This window comes from Nymphaea colorata, chromosome 1, assembly GCF_008831285.2.
Source record: "Nymphaea colorata isolate Beijing-Zhang1983 chromosome 1, ASM883128v2, whole genome shotgun sequence".
In the NCBI taxonomy this organism is placed as follows: Eukaryota; Viridiplantae; Streptophyta; class Magnoliopsida; order Nymphaeales; family Nymphaeaceae; genus Nymphaea; species Nymphaea colorata.
The window spans coordinates 35,936,604-35,956,165 of record NC_045138.2 but is presented as its reverse complement, the minus strand read 5'-3'; the positions used below and the strand labels follow the sequence as shown (position 1 = coordinate 35,956,165).

The 19,562-nt window shown below is 39.5% G+C and overlaps 1 protein-coding gene across 1 annotated transcript; it reads right to left on the bottom strand.

Annotated features, from left to right (window-relative positions):
- Positions 1-9,893: 9,893 nt before the first annotated feature.
- LOC116246448 (putative monoterpene synthase 8) lies at positions 9,894-19,562 on the bottom strand. Its single transcript, XM_031618335.1, has 7 exons — positions 19,471-19,562; positions 19,278-19,360; positions 18,098-18,470; positions 17,738-17,959; positions 17,214-17,358; positions 10,039-10,134; positions 9,894-9,959 (listed from the first exon to the last, which is right to left on the bottom strand). The coding sequence occupies exons 1-7, from the start codon at positions 19,560-19,562 to the stop codon at positions 9,894-9,896; spliced, it is 1,077 nt and encodes a 358-aa protein (XP_031474195.1).

Here is a 19,562-nt window from a genome sequence, read left to right as displayed (position 1 = left end):
ACAATTTCATAATATCCCATCAATCGCCTTCGGTATGAAAATCTTAGACATGGACTTGATAATTGACCTTCCGAACTCATGAAAAACATCCGGAAAGTATGATAACTTTAGTAAAGAAGCAAATTAAGTTTACCATGTGACAATGCATGTTAATTTTAGAAACATCTGGAAAGTATGATAGTTGATCTTACTTTTCCTTGTGCACCACCTTGTTGTTTTTTGGTCAGGTATTTTTTCAGTTTGTGCGTGCCAACATGTATGGGGAAGAGACGTCGATGCATTGCTTGTCTTCCAACAATAATTTCAGTCATCAGACTTGCTACCCAAAGGCTGTTACGACGGAGGTAGTCACTATCGATGCCCATTGGATCAACACAGACCTATTGAGAGTCATTAAGACTGTCCAACCAAAGGCGGAGCTCCAAGGGCTAAATTTGCTTCTAAATTTTATAAAATTTCACTTATTCTATATAAAAATTTTGAAATTCAAGGGCTAAATTTGCTTGTAAATTTTATAAAATTTCACTTATCCTACATAAAATTTTGAAAAATGTCAAAATTTAGAAATTTTCCCCCTCATAAAAAAAAAATTTCTGCTCAGCTCCACCTTTGTGTCCAAAGGTTGGTGATGCCGCGGCTGGTGATCAATGTCCAATGCTTATCAAGTTTCTAAACTCTGTAGCAGCGGGAAGTCTAAGGGCCTCTGGACGACGACGCTCTTGAGGAGTAAGAGAACATGTTCACTTTTTCAATTAAAAGGCTTCCAGAAAGGTCCGTGAAAAAAAGGGGGAAACCCAACTAAAAAGCATCTTTGATGCCCACCCCAATGTGGAGCTACGTGTTGAGAGAACTGATGTATTACACTTCATCTGTAAAGCCTGTGGATCTAAGCGGGCGTTTGAGTAAGCAGAGCACAACAAATGTCGCAGAACGAGAAGTTGGGTTCGGAACTGTAAGTACGTTGTTCGCATTGGGATGCGAGCCCCACCAGCCGCGGCCTTACCGCCTTCCCCAAAACAAAGTGTTCTCAGACAGTCGGGAGTTTTTCAAGACGGACTGCGGGATTTAAGACCCCCGAGTGGACTGATGATCTCATTCAGTCACTCAAACACCAGGTGACCTTTTATCCCCACTGTTTATAGCCAGCCCAGATTTCCTCTCTTCAATGTAAATATAACTAGCGGATGTATACGTATAATTTATTATGCGCATCAAATTTCAATAATAGCGTTTTAACTCTATTTACTTGAGTCCTCTAGTGTACGCTTGATGGGCAGAAAATATCCTATAGCGCTGAAAATAAAATTCAATTTTTTAAAAAATTTTTGATGAAAAAAACTGGCCGTTGGGTTGATTTTTGAAAACTTTTTTTGGAAAATTTTATAAACATAATTTCAAGAAGAAGGAAGGAAAAACAATACCCGTTGGGCATGAGCGTCCATCGCAACAGCCCTCCTCCCCAGCTTCAACCTCACCAGACAGACAGTGCATCTCAGCCACCGGCCATTTGAAGCAACAAAAGGAAGACGATGACGACAGCCCCGGCTCCTTCTTTTTTAGGTTTTCAGAGCCTACAATCACGACAAAGGGTTTCAATGCCAATGGTGAGAGAGAGAGAGATAACTAGAAATCGCTGGCCACTGGTTTTATGATAAATAAAAATAAAACCTAAACAAAAATACCCATGATCTCAAAACATTTCGTCAGTCACCGGTGGTTGGTGACAGCCATTTCTTCCGTGGCTGGTCCCCAAACGTCAATCGTCAGTCTCCAGCCACAATTTGTTGGTCTCTAGCTACTGGGCGTCTAACGCGGGACGCAGTGAAAAGAAAGAATGAACCTCCAAAAGATCCACTTTCAGTTATACATTGTGCATATATCTTAGAGCTTGAAGAAGCAACAACAAGAGTTTGTTGATCTATTGTAAAAGGCTGAACATTTATTTCTCCATAGACTCCGCTTCAGTAGAATTGACCTTGTTAATTTAACAACTTCAAGATATATATTGGAATTGAAGTCTCACTTGCTCCTATCCGGTGGTGGAGCTGGGATTTTTTTTGGTGGGGGGCTAGAATTTTTTTTTTCTTTTTTTGGAAAGGGGTTCATTATAGTTTTCAAAACTTTCACAAGGGCCAAACAAAGTTTTTTGAAAATATAATACGTAAATCTTGAATTTTTAAAATCTCAAAAGTGGGTGGGCGGATGGCCAGCCCCCTAGCCATGGCACTTCATAATCTAAGCACACACTACGTGACCAAAAATGAAATATAGTGTTTCATATGAGGCGGTTTGAGAACAATAATATATGGATATTGTCTTATTCATCTAACCCAAAAATTAGTTAAATTCATTCGGCACTTTTAACACACACATTTCCCTTGTTTATATGTTAAAGAAATGGTTGTTCAAACTTGCTTATAGTCACAACTCACAAGCAACTCCATGATAACTACAGAAAGAGAATGGGAAGAAAAAATTTCTTGTACTTAAACTTTTTATTTGCTAATGAACTTTCTAGGAAGAGAGAGGTTTTCCTTTCCATTGGTGGATAGGTTTTGAGGAACCAAACCATGTGCTTCTTGTTTCCTCCTTTGTCTTTCATTTTCATTAGAGTTCTAGCTTCCACCAAATTTGAAGTCTCGCCTAGGCCGGCCCCTCCTCCTCGTCGCCGCTCCCCCTCCCTTCTCTGTCCCCCTCCTCCTCTATCAGAGGGTGACGGGAAGGCGGGGGTCGGGAGGGCGGGAAAGGGGGTCAGGAGGGCATGCCGGGCTGGGTCCAGGTTCGGGTCGAGCTGAGCGGCTCGACTGGCCGGGTCGAGCTGAGTGGCTCGACTGGTTGGATCAGGCCGGCCCTTATCCGGCCGGATGCCCAGGCCAATTCGTTCATAGCGTTTCACCCTTTTTCGCGCTTCCATCAAGATCAAGGGAACTAGCTCTGTAAGTCTGTCGTTTGCTTCCGGAAGCAAGCCCCACCAGCTACGGCCATACCGTCTTCCCTTAAACAAAGTGTTCTCCGCAGTCGAAAGATGGTGCTCGGGAGTTTTAAGACAGACTGCCGATTTTAAGACCTCACTCGGTCACTCAAACACCAGTTGACCATTTATCCTTATAGCCAGCTCCATATTTCCTCTCTCTAAAGTAAATATAACTAGCAGATGTATATATATTACTAGCAGCAGCCCTCCTCCCAAGCTTCAACCATCTCAGCCACCAACCGACCATTTGAAGCAACAAAAGAAAGACGATCATTATGATGTCAGAGACGACAGCCTTTGCTCCCCTCTTTTTGGGTTTCAGGGACTTACAATCACGACAAAGGGTTTCATTTCAATGCCAATGGTGAGAGAGATAACTAGAAATCGCTGGCCGCTGGTTTTTTCGATGATAAAAAAAAATAAAACCTAAAAAAAAAACCCATCATGCCAAAACATTTCATCAGTCACCGGTGGTTGGTGACAGCCATTTCTTCCATTGCTGGTCCCCAAACGTTAATTGCCAGTTTCCAACCACAATTCGTTAGTCTCTAGGTCGTCTAACGCCGGACGCAGTGAAGAAGAAAGAACGATGTGCAAGACCTCCTAAAGATGACGACGACAGTCTCAGCTCCCTCTTTTTCAGGTTCTCAGGAACCTACAATCACGACAAAGGGTTTCAATGCAGAAAGAGAGATAACTAGAAATCGCTGGCCACTGATTTTTCTGTTGATAAATAAAAATAAAACCTAAAACAAAAAAGAAATAGATAAAAATATCCATCATCTCAAAACATTTCAGTCAGTCACACGTGGTGGTTGGTTGGTGACAGCCATTTCTGCCGTCGCTGGTCCCCAAACATCAATCACTAGTCTCCAGTCTCCAGCCACTGGGTGTCTAACGCGGGACGCAGTGAAGAAGAAAGAATGAACTTCCAAAGGATCCACTTTCAGTTATACATTGTGCATATCTTAGAACTTCAAGAAGCAAAAAACGAGTATGTAGATCTATTGTAAAAGGCTGAACATTTATTTCTCCATAGAGTCCACTTCAACAGAATTGGCCTTGTTAATTTGAGTTTTCCAAGATATATATTGGAATTAAAAGTTTCACATTATCCTATCCGGTGGTGGAGCTGAGATTTTCTTGTTGTGGGGCTGGATTTTTTTTTTTTTTTGAATGGGGGTCTAAATTCTAATAGTTTAGACCCTGTCCTTTTTAAACGTAACATAAACTCATGGAGTTTAGCAGTGAATATTGCGGTAAATATTTATTCTTTGAATAGTATATCAATAATCAAATCATATATCTTTTTATCAGCGAACTTGTGATGACGAAGTTCAATTTATTTGTAATGTTTGCGGCTTGTGTGGGCAATTGAACACACAAAAATGAACAAGGATCAGCTTCTCTTCGTATGGAAATTACTCCCATTGCCTAATGGTAAAGATGTATAGGCAGGAGCGAAAGGACCTGCAAGAGCCTTGACCCTTATTCAAAAGAAAAAAAAAATTACATGTAAATTTTGAATTTTATTATATATAAAAATTTTATAAAATAATAATTTAACCCTTATCAAAATTTTAAAGCTGTAATTCAACTTTTTTTTTTTTCATTAAAAATTCTGAACTCCACCCGTGTATGGATAGCAGAGTTTATGAGATGGCGCGAGGAGGTGGAGAAATGGCAAAATAAATAACGTGCTTCTTCTTTTCCTCATGCCTCGCCCGCCACATATATATAAAGAATTGTCATTCTGCTGCTTACGCCACTGAGGGGTCACCCTCAATATGCCATCCACAATTTCTGTAGGCAGAAAAACACGGGGTTTGCCATAAAATATATGCCAATGCCATTGATGGACGTTCATGATCTGTAGCAGAGCTTAATTATATTTCCACACCAACCCACAAAATTAACTTTATTTATGTATTGATATTTCATTTATTTTTTAAAACTTTTAGAAATGAATGTCCTTTAAAGTTTAAAACTTAAATAGTACTGCTCCGTTAGCCAGAAATTTTTAACTTAATTTCTAGTAAGTTTGCAACAGTGGATAAAGAAAGGGAAAGAAGAGTTTTCATTAGACAGTGTCCACTTAATACCGTTTACGTGTAGTAATATATGAGAATTCCTAACTAAAAATGTTTGTATAGCTGATGGGAGGGAAATCAATTATTATGTATAGGCAAGTAAGCAAGGCATATGAAATTGGACAAAGAATTGTTTTGCAAAAGTACCCGCCTTTATTTATTTTTGCTTTTCTAACACATGCATTTATAAGTTGCATATATAAACAAAAATAAATAGATAACAAAACCCATCATCTCACACCATTTCGTCAGTCACTGGTGGTTGGTGACTGCCATTTCTTCTTTCACTGGTCCCCAGCCGTCAATCCTCAGTCGCCAGCTACAATTTAAAACATCGAACCCTTTTCATGAAAAAAAATCAGTACAAATATTTGTTGGGTGTGTGATTAAGATTTTATAAAATGTAAACAAATAATTTTGTTGATCTGCATAATGTTACGCGTGAGAATGCTTATAAAAAAATAACTAGTTTATTTTTTTTTTAAAATTGACATAAGACAAGGGCAGAGGCAGGGGGTCCGTGAGGGCCTTGCTGCACCCTGTCTTTTTAGCTTTTAAAAATTTAATTTATATGTAAAAGTTTTTTAAAAATTAGTTAATGTATATAAAAAATAAAAAAGAATTGTATTTCAGTGAATAAATTGTAGTCATCCAAAAGTGTACCAAATTGGGTGCTGAATTAGTGAATAAATTGCGTTTTTTTCCATTGAGTTGTTGATAAAATGATGTCGAAGCGGTGGAGGGAATCGACAGATTTGATGAGCTCCAACGCATTGTTCGTAGCCATGAGTTTTCTCCTTACTTTCTCCTTCAATTCCTCATTTCTGGTGATGGGGAAGTTGCAAGCCATTGGCGGCCTCTTATTAAGAGGAGGAGAAGTAATTGATAAAGGACTTGAAAGATGGTAATTAGTTTGAGGAGAGGAAATGCAGAAGAAGCGACTCATTTTATCAACAGGAGAAGTAAGGGATCAAAAGGCTTTTTGGCTGGCCTGGGCTGTGAGGATCGAAGTGCAAAAGAAGCTCAGTGAAATGGAGAGAGTACTGTGGAAGGAGAGGCGAAATAACGACAGTACCGGGTGGTGATCGAAATGAGGATATTGGATGTCTATATATAACGTAACCAGTACCCCAAACAAACAGCTTCTCTTGTATGTATAGGGAGTCCATCTGTCGCAGAAGGCGGTGGGTGAACATAACAATGGCTTCTTTGTGTATGGATGTAAACCGATCGGATCGGACCCGATCATCCAAAAAAACCGAGAATCGGTTACCTAAAACGTTCGAAAAAGGAAAATACAAGACAAGATAGAGCAGCATTAAAAAAACATAAAGAGTTCAAAAAAAAAACAATGGGAAAACAGTAAGAGCAAGAGCAGACATCATCTTCAACAAAAGGCTGATACATGACTGGCCTCTCTCAGTCTCTCGTATGCTATGTCACACGGGTGCACCAACTATGGTGGCGCACCTCCACCCGCACCAACATTGGTGTGGGTGCTGGCGGTGTTAAATGTGTTTTGGTCATTTTAAAAAATGTTTTGGCCAAGTTTTCATCGATATAACAATTCAAGGTAACCTTTAAAAAAAAAGTTTAAAATATGAACAAATAAAATTATTTATATAACAAATAATATATATATATATATATATATGCCGCTCCCGTACCCAATGTTTTTTTAGAACTTGCCGCATCCCGCTCCGGTGGCACCCGCACTCACATCCCATACCATGTGACATAGCTAGTATGCTGTGACATAGCTCGTATGCTGACAATTAAAGAAAGAAAACGAAAAATTTGATATTTTGGTGTGTGACACCAGTGTCTTGGACCTCTGGCCAATATAATCTCACTAGCTTTGTCATGCATCAATCATACCATCGTCAATTCAGCACCTTACCATTGTTAATTGGGCAGATTTGGATTTTTGTCTTGCTGAGGAGGAAGGGCACAATCTGGTATGGGTCAAATCTGGTGCTTTTCTGTGGCCAGGAGGTAAAGAACCCTAATTTGTAAAAGAAAAGATTTTGTCTTTCCAAACTATGTATAATATTCATCAATAATGCCATCCATGACACGCCGGCACATGAATTTTTTCTATAAGCTTATTTCTAATGTATTTCTAATGTGTTCCTCGATGGTCGTTTGCTGATCGTCTTTGCCAAACGCATATAACAGCTGCCCCACGCGAGCACAATTAAGGGCAAGCCTGACGAAGGCAGGAGGGAAATCATGAAGACCACTTTGTAGGCTTGCCTGGTTCAGCTTCTTCCACGCATCGCCAATCAAATTCAAAGTTTCCTTGCGTGCGCATTCTTTCGAAACGTCGTTCTCCTTTACATAGAACTCTATGTAGGAAGCATCATATCCTCGATCATTTTCATCCTGATAAAAACACCACAAGAAGATTACATTAGAGAAAGAGAGAGAGAGAGAGAGAGATATCTCAGAGAGATGGGTGCCATCATACTTGGGAGGTACCAAGATCATCCCACAGTCGAAATATAGCTGCAGGAAGGTGGATGAGGCTTGGAGTGGCGTTGAGCGGCTTCATAATTGACATCTGCTGGCCGCCCAAGATGAAGTAGGCATAGGTTTGATAAAGAATCAAAGCCGCTGGTGGTGGTCGCGTTCTTTAGGTACTCGTTTGCAGTTGGAGCATCCTACAATCTCAACCATCTCGCCTCCTGCAGAAACGCATTGCAGAGAGACCCCCACTGGAAGTTTCAAAATTAAACCACCTTAGTAGTGCTGGTCATTTGGGGCCATCAACGATCAGCTGGAATAAAAGCTCTAAGATTATTATAAAGCTGCATCAAACGACTGTGACGTATGTAAATGGTTTAAGATATACAATCATATCGTTCAATGCAAAGACATTGGTGTTCTCTGTAACGTTAATGCGAAGTGACAAAATGCTTGTTTACGTTTTTCACTTTTGGGGACACTAATCAATAGCAGTTGTAGCATGCACAAGCTTGCATAAAAAGGAATATTTAGAAGCAAAATCCCCATATTTACAATTAAACCTCCTGGATTGGTCACTCATTAATTGATGACAATTTATAGAGAAATTAATTTTGGTGAAGTGACTCCCTTTGTTATGTTCAAACTAAATTGATGAAATGTTGATGAATACATGAACATTAAAAGTAATTTCTCGAAGGTGGGATGCTAGTTTTGCGTATTCAAGAAAACGTTGTTTTCCTCTCGCACGTTTCATTAATTTGTGGCCACAAAGCACAAGTTCATGCAGTGGTGAAGCGGCTCCACAGATGTAATATATATATATATACACACACAAAGTTGACTAAAAATAATAAGAAACTTCAAGCTGGATATATAAGTGTGTGCAGTGTGCTGCTCTTTCTTTCTCTACCCTAATGAGGCAGAAAGAGGATCTCGGAAGATTACTCAAGTGAGCAATTAATTGGCATACATTTATCCTTTGCCTCTTCTCATCTTTTCACCCCAATGAGACATGTTGATTTGTATTGACTCAAAGTAAGCATATCTATTTGGCGAAGTTGCACAGATGGCCCGGATATGGAAGAGAAGGTTGCTCTAAAGAAGTGGTTGGGAATGATTGATCATATTAAATATGTACTAATCATGAAGTACTGTATGAGTTTGTTAACGATAAAGTTTAAAGGTAACCGTTCAAAAGAGAACAATTAAAATTAATGATAAAGGAAAATGAAAACACTTTCACAAAAATCAGATTTAGCTTCTCATGCTTATTCTTGTCAAGATTACAGGAACTTCAACTATTTAAGCTCGTTCTAGGTATCATTTAACCAAGGCTCGTGATGGCCTTCCATAGTGAAAAACCATGCACATTTAATGAAAATAAGTTTTTGATTGCTTGTTTTTATTTGTTCTGTTTCTTTTTTATTTTTTCAACATGTTATCAGAGTAGTAGAATGCTTGATGAAGAAGAATGAAGTCTTGGCCTACATATGACAAAATGCCTCGTTGCCTTCTTCACCAAAACAAGAACACGATCATGTAGAGAAAATATTGAGGAGTCAAACTTGTGATTTCTGAATCTCTGCCAAAGCACGATCTACCTTCACAAAAACTTCATGAAGCAAATTTGGGTTCGTCCAATCACTACCAAAAAGATGACATGGTTACCTTTTACAAAGTTCTGCAGCAAACTTGGACTTTTAGATTCATCGTCCAGTTTTTTTAGAGAAGATGTTAATGATAAGGTTGAAAAGCAACCGTTTTAGAGAGATTAAAGAAGAGAATCACAACAAGATCAATCAAAATTAATGATAAAGGAATCTTTCCACAAAAATCAAATTTAATTTCCTAAATTTATCATTGTCAAGATTAAAGGAACTTTAACAATTTAAGCTGGTCTATGTAACTAAGGCTACGATGGCCTTGGTGAAAAACCATGCAAAAACAAGTTTTTTAAGCTTGTTCTTATTTGTTTTACTTTTTTTTATTTTTTCAACAGGGCTTACATGGAACACAGTGTCATGGCCTTGGGAGACGGTCTACATGAAGCCAACCAAGTTGCTGTCAGGTCCTCAATTTTCTCGTTTTATGTTTGATGAAAAATTCTATCCATGACACGCTAGTGGCCGCCGTCAAACATGAATTTTTTCAATAAGCATCTTCCTAATGTGTTCCTTGATGGTTGTTTGCCGATCGTCTTTGCCAAACGCATATAACAGCTGCCCCACGCGAGCACAATTAAGGGCAAGCCTGATGAAGGCAGGAGGAAAATCATGAAGACCACTTTGCAAGCTCGCCTGGTTCAGCTTCTTCCACGCATCGCCAATCAAATTCAAAGTTTCCTTGCGTGCGCATTCTTCCTAAACGTCGTTCTCCTTTATATAGAACTCTATGTAGGAAGCATCATATCCTCGATCTTTTTCATCCTGATAAAAACACCACAAGAAGATTACATTAGAGAAAGAGAGAGAGAGATATATTTCAAAGAGATGGGCACCATCATACTTGGGAGGTACCAAGATCATCCCACAGTCGAAATATAGCTGCGGGAAGGTGGATGAGTCTTGGAGTGGCGTTGAGTGGCTTCATAATTGACATCTGCTGGCCGCCCAAGATGAAGAAGGCATAGGTTAGAAAAAGAATCAAGCCGCTGGTGGTGGTCGCGTTCTTTAGGGCCCGTTTGATGGGCAGGTGAAAGTGGGCGGGGGAGGAAAAATTTGTACGGGCGGGTGAAATTTCACCCCCCCGGTTGAGAAGCCATCAAACGGGGTGGAATTCCACCCGTTTAACCGAAGAGGGAGCGGGTGGAATTCCACCCGCTCGAAATATACCCATCATGCTATTCTGCTGCAGCACTCGAAGTCCCTCCGCAACGCTCGACCTCCCTCCACAGCGTTCGAAGTCTCCGCAACGCTCGACCTCCCTCCGCAACTCCTCTTCCCTCGTGCCTTCTCTCTGCCAGGTCTCACCGTCGACTGTCGCAAGACCCTCAAGCGGCCGGCGTCGGAGGTTTTTCTGCCGGTATATATATATATCTCTCTCTCTCTCTCTCTCTCTCTCTCTCTCTCTCTCTCTCCCCGTCGCTAGCTGCCCACATTTCCCCCCTTTCTTCCGCACATTTTCCCCCTTTCTCTGTGCTGGGTAGCACCTTCAAATGCCCCCATTTTTTTCCCCCCTCAAACGCCCCCATTTTTTCCTCCCTCGTGCCTTCTCACTGCCAGGTCTCACCGTCGACCGTCGCAACACCCTCAACCGGCCGCCGTCGGACATTTTTATGCCGGTATATCTCTCTGTCGCTCTCTCTCTCTCTCTCTCTCTCTCTCTCTCCCCGTCGCTAGCTGCCCACATTTCCCCCCTTTCTTCCGCACATTTCCCCCCTTTCTCTGTGCTGGGTAGTTCCCTCAGACGCCATAATCTTCACTCCTCCATTTCCGCTTTTTGTATCTTTGATTTGTGTGGTTCTTTTGTGTTTTTTTCTTTAATTTCATGTTTTGTTTCTCTTGTTGGGTGTTCACATTTCTTATCGTTCTTATTTGCGGCTGTCTGTGTAAACGAGCTGCTAAGTAATAGAAGAATTGTAGTTATCCTTATCGTTCTTGAGGTTCTGCAGTTTACTTCGAAGTTTTTGATCTTGGTGTTATTTTATTTAGAGAATGGAAATGGAGAACAATTTCATCTTTCTTGCTGTTTCTGCTCTGTGACCCCACGCCTTTTCACTCTTTGTTCTTGGTGAGATATCTGTATACAGTGGGCATTGATTATGTTTGGCAGGAGTGGTGGGGTGTTGATTTTGAGATCAAAAACCATGCTCGCCATATTGCTAATGTGGAACCTGGTATTACCAATATTTGTAACAGTGCCGAGTGATTTTCAGTTTTCTTGAAACCTGCGATAGTCCCTGTCTCTGTCTGAAAACCAACATTCACAATCTTGAGCACTAAAGCATTATAGTGTGATCAAGGGGCCTTGTAAGTGAATAAGGGGACGTCTTCTCATGAAGAAAACTAGATAAGCTGGAATATTGTGAATGTAGGTGCTGGGATCTATCTTGTTTTATCTGAAGCTTATGTCTTCTTGGTTTTGCTGCTGCTATGTCCTTTCTTTTTCATTTATATAAAGTAACAGAGGATCTTATTAAATTTTTTGTGCTAATTTACCTCATCATTCAAAAATTATAGGAAGTGGGTATGTGTAGCTGCCCACAGGATAACTGTTATTTTATAAATGTCTGTCGTCTTCCAGGCAAATCATTGTGTTATTTTTCTAGGTTCCTGAGCGAACATTTCCCTGTATGGTTGATTCAACATTTGAATGTGGTCAATCTTGTTCTCCAGCATATTTACTCCCTATTGATTGCATATTTTGAAGTTCTGTTTGGAGTTAATACCATGTGCTTCTGTTTAAAGTGTCTTTGAGCTTGTCCATTGTTATCTAGTTGAAGATAATGCCATGCATTTTTCTCTAAACTTCTGTGAATTGCCGAAGTGGTTGTGAACTTTGAAATGTGGCGAGCAGAATAATTTTTGAATCAACTTCTTGCCATGGAGCCTCATTGGGAATCTATTTCTGAACTCCAAATTTCTGAATGTGGTGGTAATTTTGAGATAGCTTGAGTGAAGTTTAGTTATTGGAAACCCATTTTCTGCACATATGGATTGTAAGATCATAATTGCGTAATTAGCATAGCTTGAGATGAATTTCCTTTCTTTTCTGTGTATGAAAGGTCTACTTATGCACCACATTGGCAATGGTGGGAACTTTATGTCATGCTTTTTCTTTTGGTTTCTGATGCTCCTTTGTCGTTCTTTATCGTACAACTGTTCTTCATGCTAGATTTATATTACTGTTACTGTGAAGAATTATTATACAAAACGTTAACATGGAAGACAACGGTCCTTCAAGAGAAAATCTTACGTGGACTGAACCACAAATGGATTACTTAGTCCAGCTTCTTGTGGAGCAGTCACGCATCCCTGGCATGAAATCCGGCGGAGGTTTGAAGCCCAAAGCATACACAGCTATTGAAAAAGCAATGATGGATAGATTCGGTCCAGAATTCACGAAAGACAAAATAAAAAACAAATTGAAGTATTTCAAACCCAACTTGACAGTGATGAAGGAAATGTTGAACACAAGTGGGTTTGGCTACGACCCAATTAACAAATGCATTGAGGTCGACCCCCAAGTATGGAACGACTACATTGAGGTAAATTATAAAATTAATATTGTTAGGTTTTGTCTCACATGTATTTGCTTCTGCAATATTTGAACACATGAATTTTTTCAGAAATATCCGAATAGGAAAAAGTACAGAGGTCCAAAAGTCTGGAGATACTATGATGAGTTCGCCGAGGTATATGGCGAATCTCATGCAACTGGGCAAAACGCAGTCACATTAAACAACGTGCTTGAAGCTGAGACTGAACCACTCCCATGTACACCTGCATCTCAGACATCACCTTCGTACATGCAGCCTGATAGTGAACAGTCATTTACACAGTCGCCACTACCTACAACTCCTACAACTGAGAATCCGACAACCAATACAAGTACACGTAGGTCAAAACGGAACAAGTCTACCAATAATGACATGTATTACAATTTGTTGAACGGTATAGCTAAAAATGTGGACTCCCTCACACATACTTCTAGAGGGTTTCAATATGTCAAATGTTGTAAAATTTTACAAGAGATGGTGGACACAGGGCTACTAGATAGTCATACGAGACTGATGAGTCTGGACCTGTTAGGAGAGGGAACCAATTCCATGATCTTTCTCAACGTTCCACCTGAAGACCGGCTGACATGGTTGTCGCGTAGACTTGGTGATTTGTAGGTAAGATTCCATGTCTATTAGTTTAATTATTTGTATGTTTCATTTGGCACAATAACATTTGTTGTGTGTTTTTCTTTTTATTCCATGAACATCCATGTAGTGAGAAATTGTTGCAATGTATTTGCAGTTTAGTCGAAATAATTGATTTTGTTATTCAAGTACCTTACATGTATATGCAGTTTAGTCGAAATGATTGATTTTGTTATTCAAGTACCTTACATGTATATGCAGTTTAGTCGAAATGATTGATTTTGTTATTCAAGTACCTTACATGTATATGCAGTTTAGTCGAAATGATTGATTTTGACATGTTCGATGACGACGATGAACGAGTGCTTTTCATCATTCGAATGGTTTTTGTCTTCATCTTCTTTTGGTTGAAAGACCGACCATCATCTAGGAGGATTGTTCATCCATTTCGAGATGCTGGTACATCTTTTGTCCAACTAATGCTTCGCGGTCATCCTAGAAATTGTTTGGACTTACTCTGTATGGAAGGACATACATATATGAGACTATATAACATTCTAAGGAATAGAAATTTGTTGGAGGATGCTCGTGACATTACAGTAGAAAAACAAGTAGCTATATTGCTTTTGACAATTGGACATAATGAACGGAATCGTGCTGTTTAAAATACGTTTCAACATTCCGGACAAACAATAAGTAAATATGTCAGCCTAGTGCTACGAGCGATATGTATACTGGGTAAGGATTACGTTCGCCGGCCCAATGATGAGATGATGCCAGCACATATTCGACATTCTAAACGATTCTTTCCATATTTTGAGGTAGTTTCATCATCTTGAACTCAACATGACACATACAACATGACAAACTACAACATGACTAACTAGTTGCCTTGTCATATAGAATTGTTTAGGAGCAATCGATGGCACACATATACCTGCTTGGGTCCCTTTTTCAGATCAAGCAAGGTTTCGCAATAGAAAAGGTTTTGTTTCTCAAAACGTCATGAGTGTAGTCGGTCTAGATACTAGATTCCACTACGTTTTGGCTGGATGGGAAGGAAGTGCAACAGACTCAAGAGTATTGTACAATGCACTAGATCATGAAACAGACCCATTTGTTGTCCCAGAAGGTACGTAGTTCCACCAACTAGTTCAGTCTTTTATTAAGAAGCATGTATCAATCTATAAATAAATTGTGTTCAATTGTAGGCAAATTTTATCTGGCTGATGGGGGGTATCCAAACATTGTTGGTTTGCTTACACCTTATCGAGGACATCGTTATCATATGTCTGAGTTTAACACTCGGGGAGCACGTTCACCTAGAACAGAAGAAGAATTATTCAACCATAGGCATTCATCACTCCGAAATACAGTAGAAAGAACTTTCGGCATGTTGAAAGGTCGTTTTCCAATATTGAAAATGCAAGTTCAGTATCCTTTCCAAAAACAAGCTCAAATTGTTCTTGCTACATGTGTACTGCACAACTTCATAATTGAACACAATCCAAATGCCGAGCAATTTGATGATGAAGATGCACCTTCGATTGATAACTTCGTCTTAAGCGAACCTGAAATTGCAAGCCAAACACATCAGCGATGAAGCAACAATGCTTTGAGAGCAGCTATATCATCTCAAATGTTTACAGATTATCAATTGAATAGTAAGTTTGTTTATAAATGTTGACAACTTCTTCTGTTTGATTGTCTGACATTTGTTTTCTTTTCAACAGGACAACGAAGATGATGCCCCGCCAAAAGTACTATGTGGTTTTCGAAGGACGTGAGCGAGGCATATATGACAGCTGGGAGCGGTGCCAACCATTAGTCTATCGGTACAAGGGTGCCATCTTCAGATCATTTGATTCATTACAAGTAGCAGAAAATCACATGCATGAGTATCTCCAGAACAAATATGGTGTGCAAGTACGTAGGTCTCCACTCATTGAAGATGTCATCGCAAAACAAGATATAGAAGACACGAAGTTTGAAGAACGAAAGTGCAGCCAGAAATGTTGGATTACTTGTTTTGTGATTACATGTTTTCTTTGTTGGATATGTACTCATTGAACTTTGTTTTTTCTTCTTAGTAGAAAGTACACCATTTTGTGGATTCGTACTCATGTAACTTTTGTGGACACTTTCTGTGTAATGTTTTTAGGAACAAATATATAACTTTTGCAGTTGTAGATTAAGTTAAGAAGGTGTTTTCTGTTGTAATGTGTTGCTAGATATTTTTTTTTGCCTTTTGTTATATATATCGTGTGAATGGCCGTGTCTTTTAATGAACTGGCTGTATGGTGATTTGTTTTGGGATGATTGATGAAGAAATATATGGGTTCTACAGTCCATTTTTTGTTTATTGGTTTTGGCTTGGTGGTGGTTTCATGAGGTGATGATCTTTCTCGTTTGGTGGTGTGCTTGGGTAATCTGTACATATAAGAATCGGTGATGAGGTGATGATCTTTCTCGTTAGATGTTTCTACTTCGAAACACAAGCTTTTGTGGCATTTATTTGAGTGGTGATCTTTTGTTGTTTTGTAAGTTAGCATTCTTACTCCTTCCAAAGTGGAATTGGGGAGGAGAAAAAAAACAACATTTTCCAGGTTAAATTTTCCCTGTGCATCAAACATGGTTAAATTTACCACGTTAAATTCTTCATGTTCATCAAACATGGTTAAATTTACCACGTTAAATTTCACCCGACAATCAAACAGGGCCTCGTTTTGGAAGAGGGTAAAATTTCATCCACTAAATTTTTCTAGAAAAATTTACCTTGGTAAATTTACCGCGTTAAATTTCATCTGCCCATCAAACGGGCCCTTAGGTACTCGTTTGCAGTTGGTGCATACTCCGATCTCAACCATCTCGCCTCCTGCAGAAAAGCATTGCAGAGAGACCCCCACTGCAAGTTTCAAAATTAAACCACCTTAGTAGTGCTGGTGATTTGGGGCCATCAACAATCAGCTGGTGTAAAAGCTCTAAGATTATTATAAATCTGCATCAAACGACTGTGACATATATTCATCGTTTAAGATATACAATCATATGGCAAAATGCAAAGACATTGGTGTTCTGTGTAACGTTAATGCTACGTGACAAAATGCTTATTTACGTTTTTCACTTTTGGGGATACTAATCAATAGCAGTTGTAGCTTGCACAAACTTGCATAAAAAGGAATATTTAGAAGCAAAATCCCCATATTTACAATTAAACCTCGTGCTCAATAATTGATGACAATTTATAGAGAAATTAATTTGGTGAAGTGACTCCCTTTGTTATGTTCAAACGAAATAGATGAAATGTTGATGAATATATAAACATTAAAAGCAACTCCTTGAACGTGGAAAGCCTGTTTTGCGTATTCAAGAAAACGCTGTTTTCCTCTCGCACGTTTCATTCATTTCATTTGTGGTCCCATCGATCTATTCATACCGTCATTCTCGTAGGATCACTTTTTCTTTTCCATCTTTTTTTTCTTAGATCAAAAAAGCCTTCTTTCTAACATCAAGAACGCGTACTTGACAAGTTAAATGCGTACTCGACAAGTTAAATACTTGCCACACGAAAAGAGAGACCCGTAAAGGTGTTTGAATTGTATGGAACAACTAAAAGCATCACAACACTTGGGTTTCTCTTCAAATTTTTTGCAACTAAAAGCATCAACACTTGGGTGTCTGAATTGATGTGCTTTAATTGGTAACTATTGCTTGTTGATTTGAAGGAATTTGCTACACGTCCCTTCCAATGCCTAAACATAAGTATCGGGACGAAGAAATATTGATGGGTAAACTTAATAAATGGAACATGAAGACTGGTGGACATGACCAAACAAACGCATTGTAGAAGACATGAAAGAATTGGCAGCCATACCATTGCATTGGAACGATGGAGTATGTCGACGCTGCCCTGCGGTTTAAGGGCCAAAAATCCAATTCCGTTTTTCACTACGTTCATTAAAGCCACGAAGCACAAGTTCATGCAGTTGGGAAGCGGCTCCACAGATGTTGGGTCCAAACTGAAAATCCAATTGTGATTCATCAGTGAAAACAGTCAGTAAATGCAATATCAAATATATATCTAGAAATAATTAGCCGCTTGATCATGTTGCATGTTAGATCTGTTTGGTGTCACCAAATTTACATCTTGGATCCGTGTCTGAATTTTACAGAGCCAGGATGGCCAACCAGTGCTAAGGAACATGAACAATGACAAACTTAATGAGACTGATCGATGACTTCATCACATGGACCACCGATCTACATTGTGGGCTTCACACAAGTCCATTTTTGAAGAGTACTATTACCCATAAGTGAAAATTTCACCTGGTCTAATTGAGACGAATGCAACTAATCGATGTGAATATATATGTTGGCCTTACAAGATTAATGGTTTACCTGTCGACAGCTTCAGTGAAGAGGACCAGATCTTCAAACTCTCCACAAACATCAAAGAAATCATCAATTACAAAGACCATCGCTGTAAGTTTGGCAAGTTCAATCCTGCACCTTGAGAACTGTGGCTCTGGCAACGCCAAACAGGATAACATGAACCAAAGCATAGGTTGGTTCCTTACAAGAGATCCCATTTCCTTACTTATTCCTGTCTCTTCCCACCACCTTCAAGAATTCCTCGAGTATATTAGATCGTGCAATATATGTTAACCGCAGCACATCAATTATTATTATTTTTTTTTTCAAAACAAGCGATGAGAAGACGAGAGTGTAAGATCCAAAGAAAGAATGAAAAAGGTTTACCGAGAAAATTCTTTAAGCTCTGTTTGGTGAATGGACTGGACGTGGTTGAAGTCCAATATCGCTAGATCTACCATATCTCGATCTATTTCGCAGCCATCTCGGAGAATGTCTATCCAACGTCTTGTCTCAACCCTAGGCAAGCTCTTATGGAAAGGGTGCTCTAGCACATGCTCTACTTGCTTGGCGTGAGAGGGTTCAAGAAATGGAACTAATGCCTGAAGGTGTGATGTAGCAAAGTTTTTGGCCTCTTCGAGGATGTCTTCTCCTGGATGTTCAAGCTGTGCAGCTTCATACAGGCTCATCAAACCACTTGCATCTTTTGCCAAACCGAGGTCGAATCTCCCTTCCTCATCCTTGAACCTTTGAAATACATCTACGTCGTAAAATAAGAAAGAATTAGTTCAACTAGCCCGCTACGAAAGGGAAGGAAAAAGTTGCGAGTGTGATGCATGCTATCTTTTCTTGAATGCATCTTGATAACGATCGATTGTCCAATATTTTCTGTTACTTCGTGTCCATCAACCAGACTTCCCCACATCAATTTGTTGTACATACAGATCTGCCATTAAAATCACATACAGAGCTATAAAATTCTTTAGTATTAAATTTTGACGGTTAATGACTCCTAAAGCTGTGACTGCTGCTATTTGACAGGCAAGTGAGAAGATTACGACCCACCATCCTAATGAGACCTCGAAGTCTCTCCATTCTCTTTGCTTTGAAGGTCTTGAGCTAGGTGGCTGTTAGGGATCGCAGTGATACTCTCTTTTAAGGATCACACTGATACTCCCTTTTTAGTTATGTAGTGTACCCCCGCCATTTAAATGCAGAGGTATAGTGTCCATGAAAATCTAACTAAGACGCATGACAGCTCGAAGTTGGTTATATGCATAATATTGGTGCATGATTTTAGTATGGTTAAATACGTTCAGTAAAAAAAAAAAAAGGATGAAGACAAGAAAGAATATTTCTTTTAAAAAAATTTCACAAACGTCCGTCCACTTTTACTGCGTGTGTAAGTTGCGTGCGCCTCCTACCCTGCCCACCTATGCTATTCACCTGAGGCTAACTGCATGAAACTCTGTATTTTTTAATGCACAATGCAGGGGAGGAAAACATGACCAAGGGAGTGGTGGAAATTGAAGACGGGTCAGAACAATCCGGCTTGGATTGGATTCACCTGGGGAGACGCAGAAGCCATGCTGCCGTAAGAGTCTGAATCGAAGGGCTACTGAATGCAAGTCATGATCGTCAGTGTCGAATCTTCCATAAATTTATGGTAGATGGAGCTCAACTTAGTTTCCATCTCTTGAGAGAAGTGGTAAGCAACATCGAGGCGATGGAGAGAGTCGATAGATTTCAAGAGCTCCGACTCGTCGTTGGTATCATTGAACTTCCTCCTTACTTTCTCCTTGAGTTCCTCAGTTTTAAGGATGGAGATGTTGCAACCTAAACCTTGAACCAT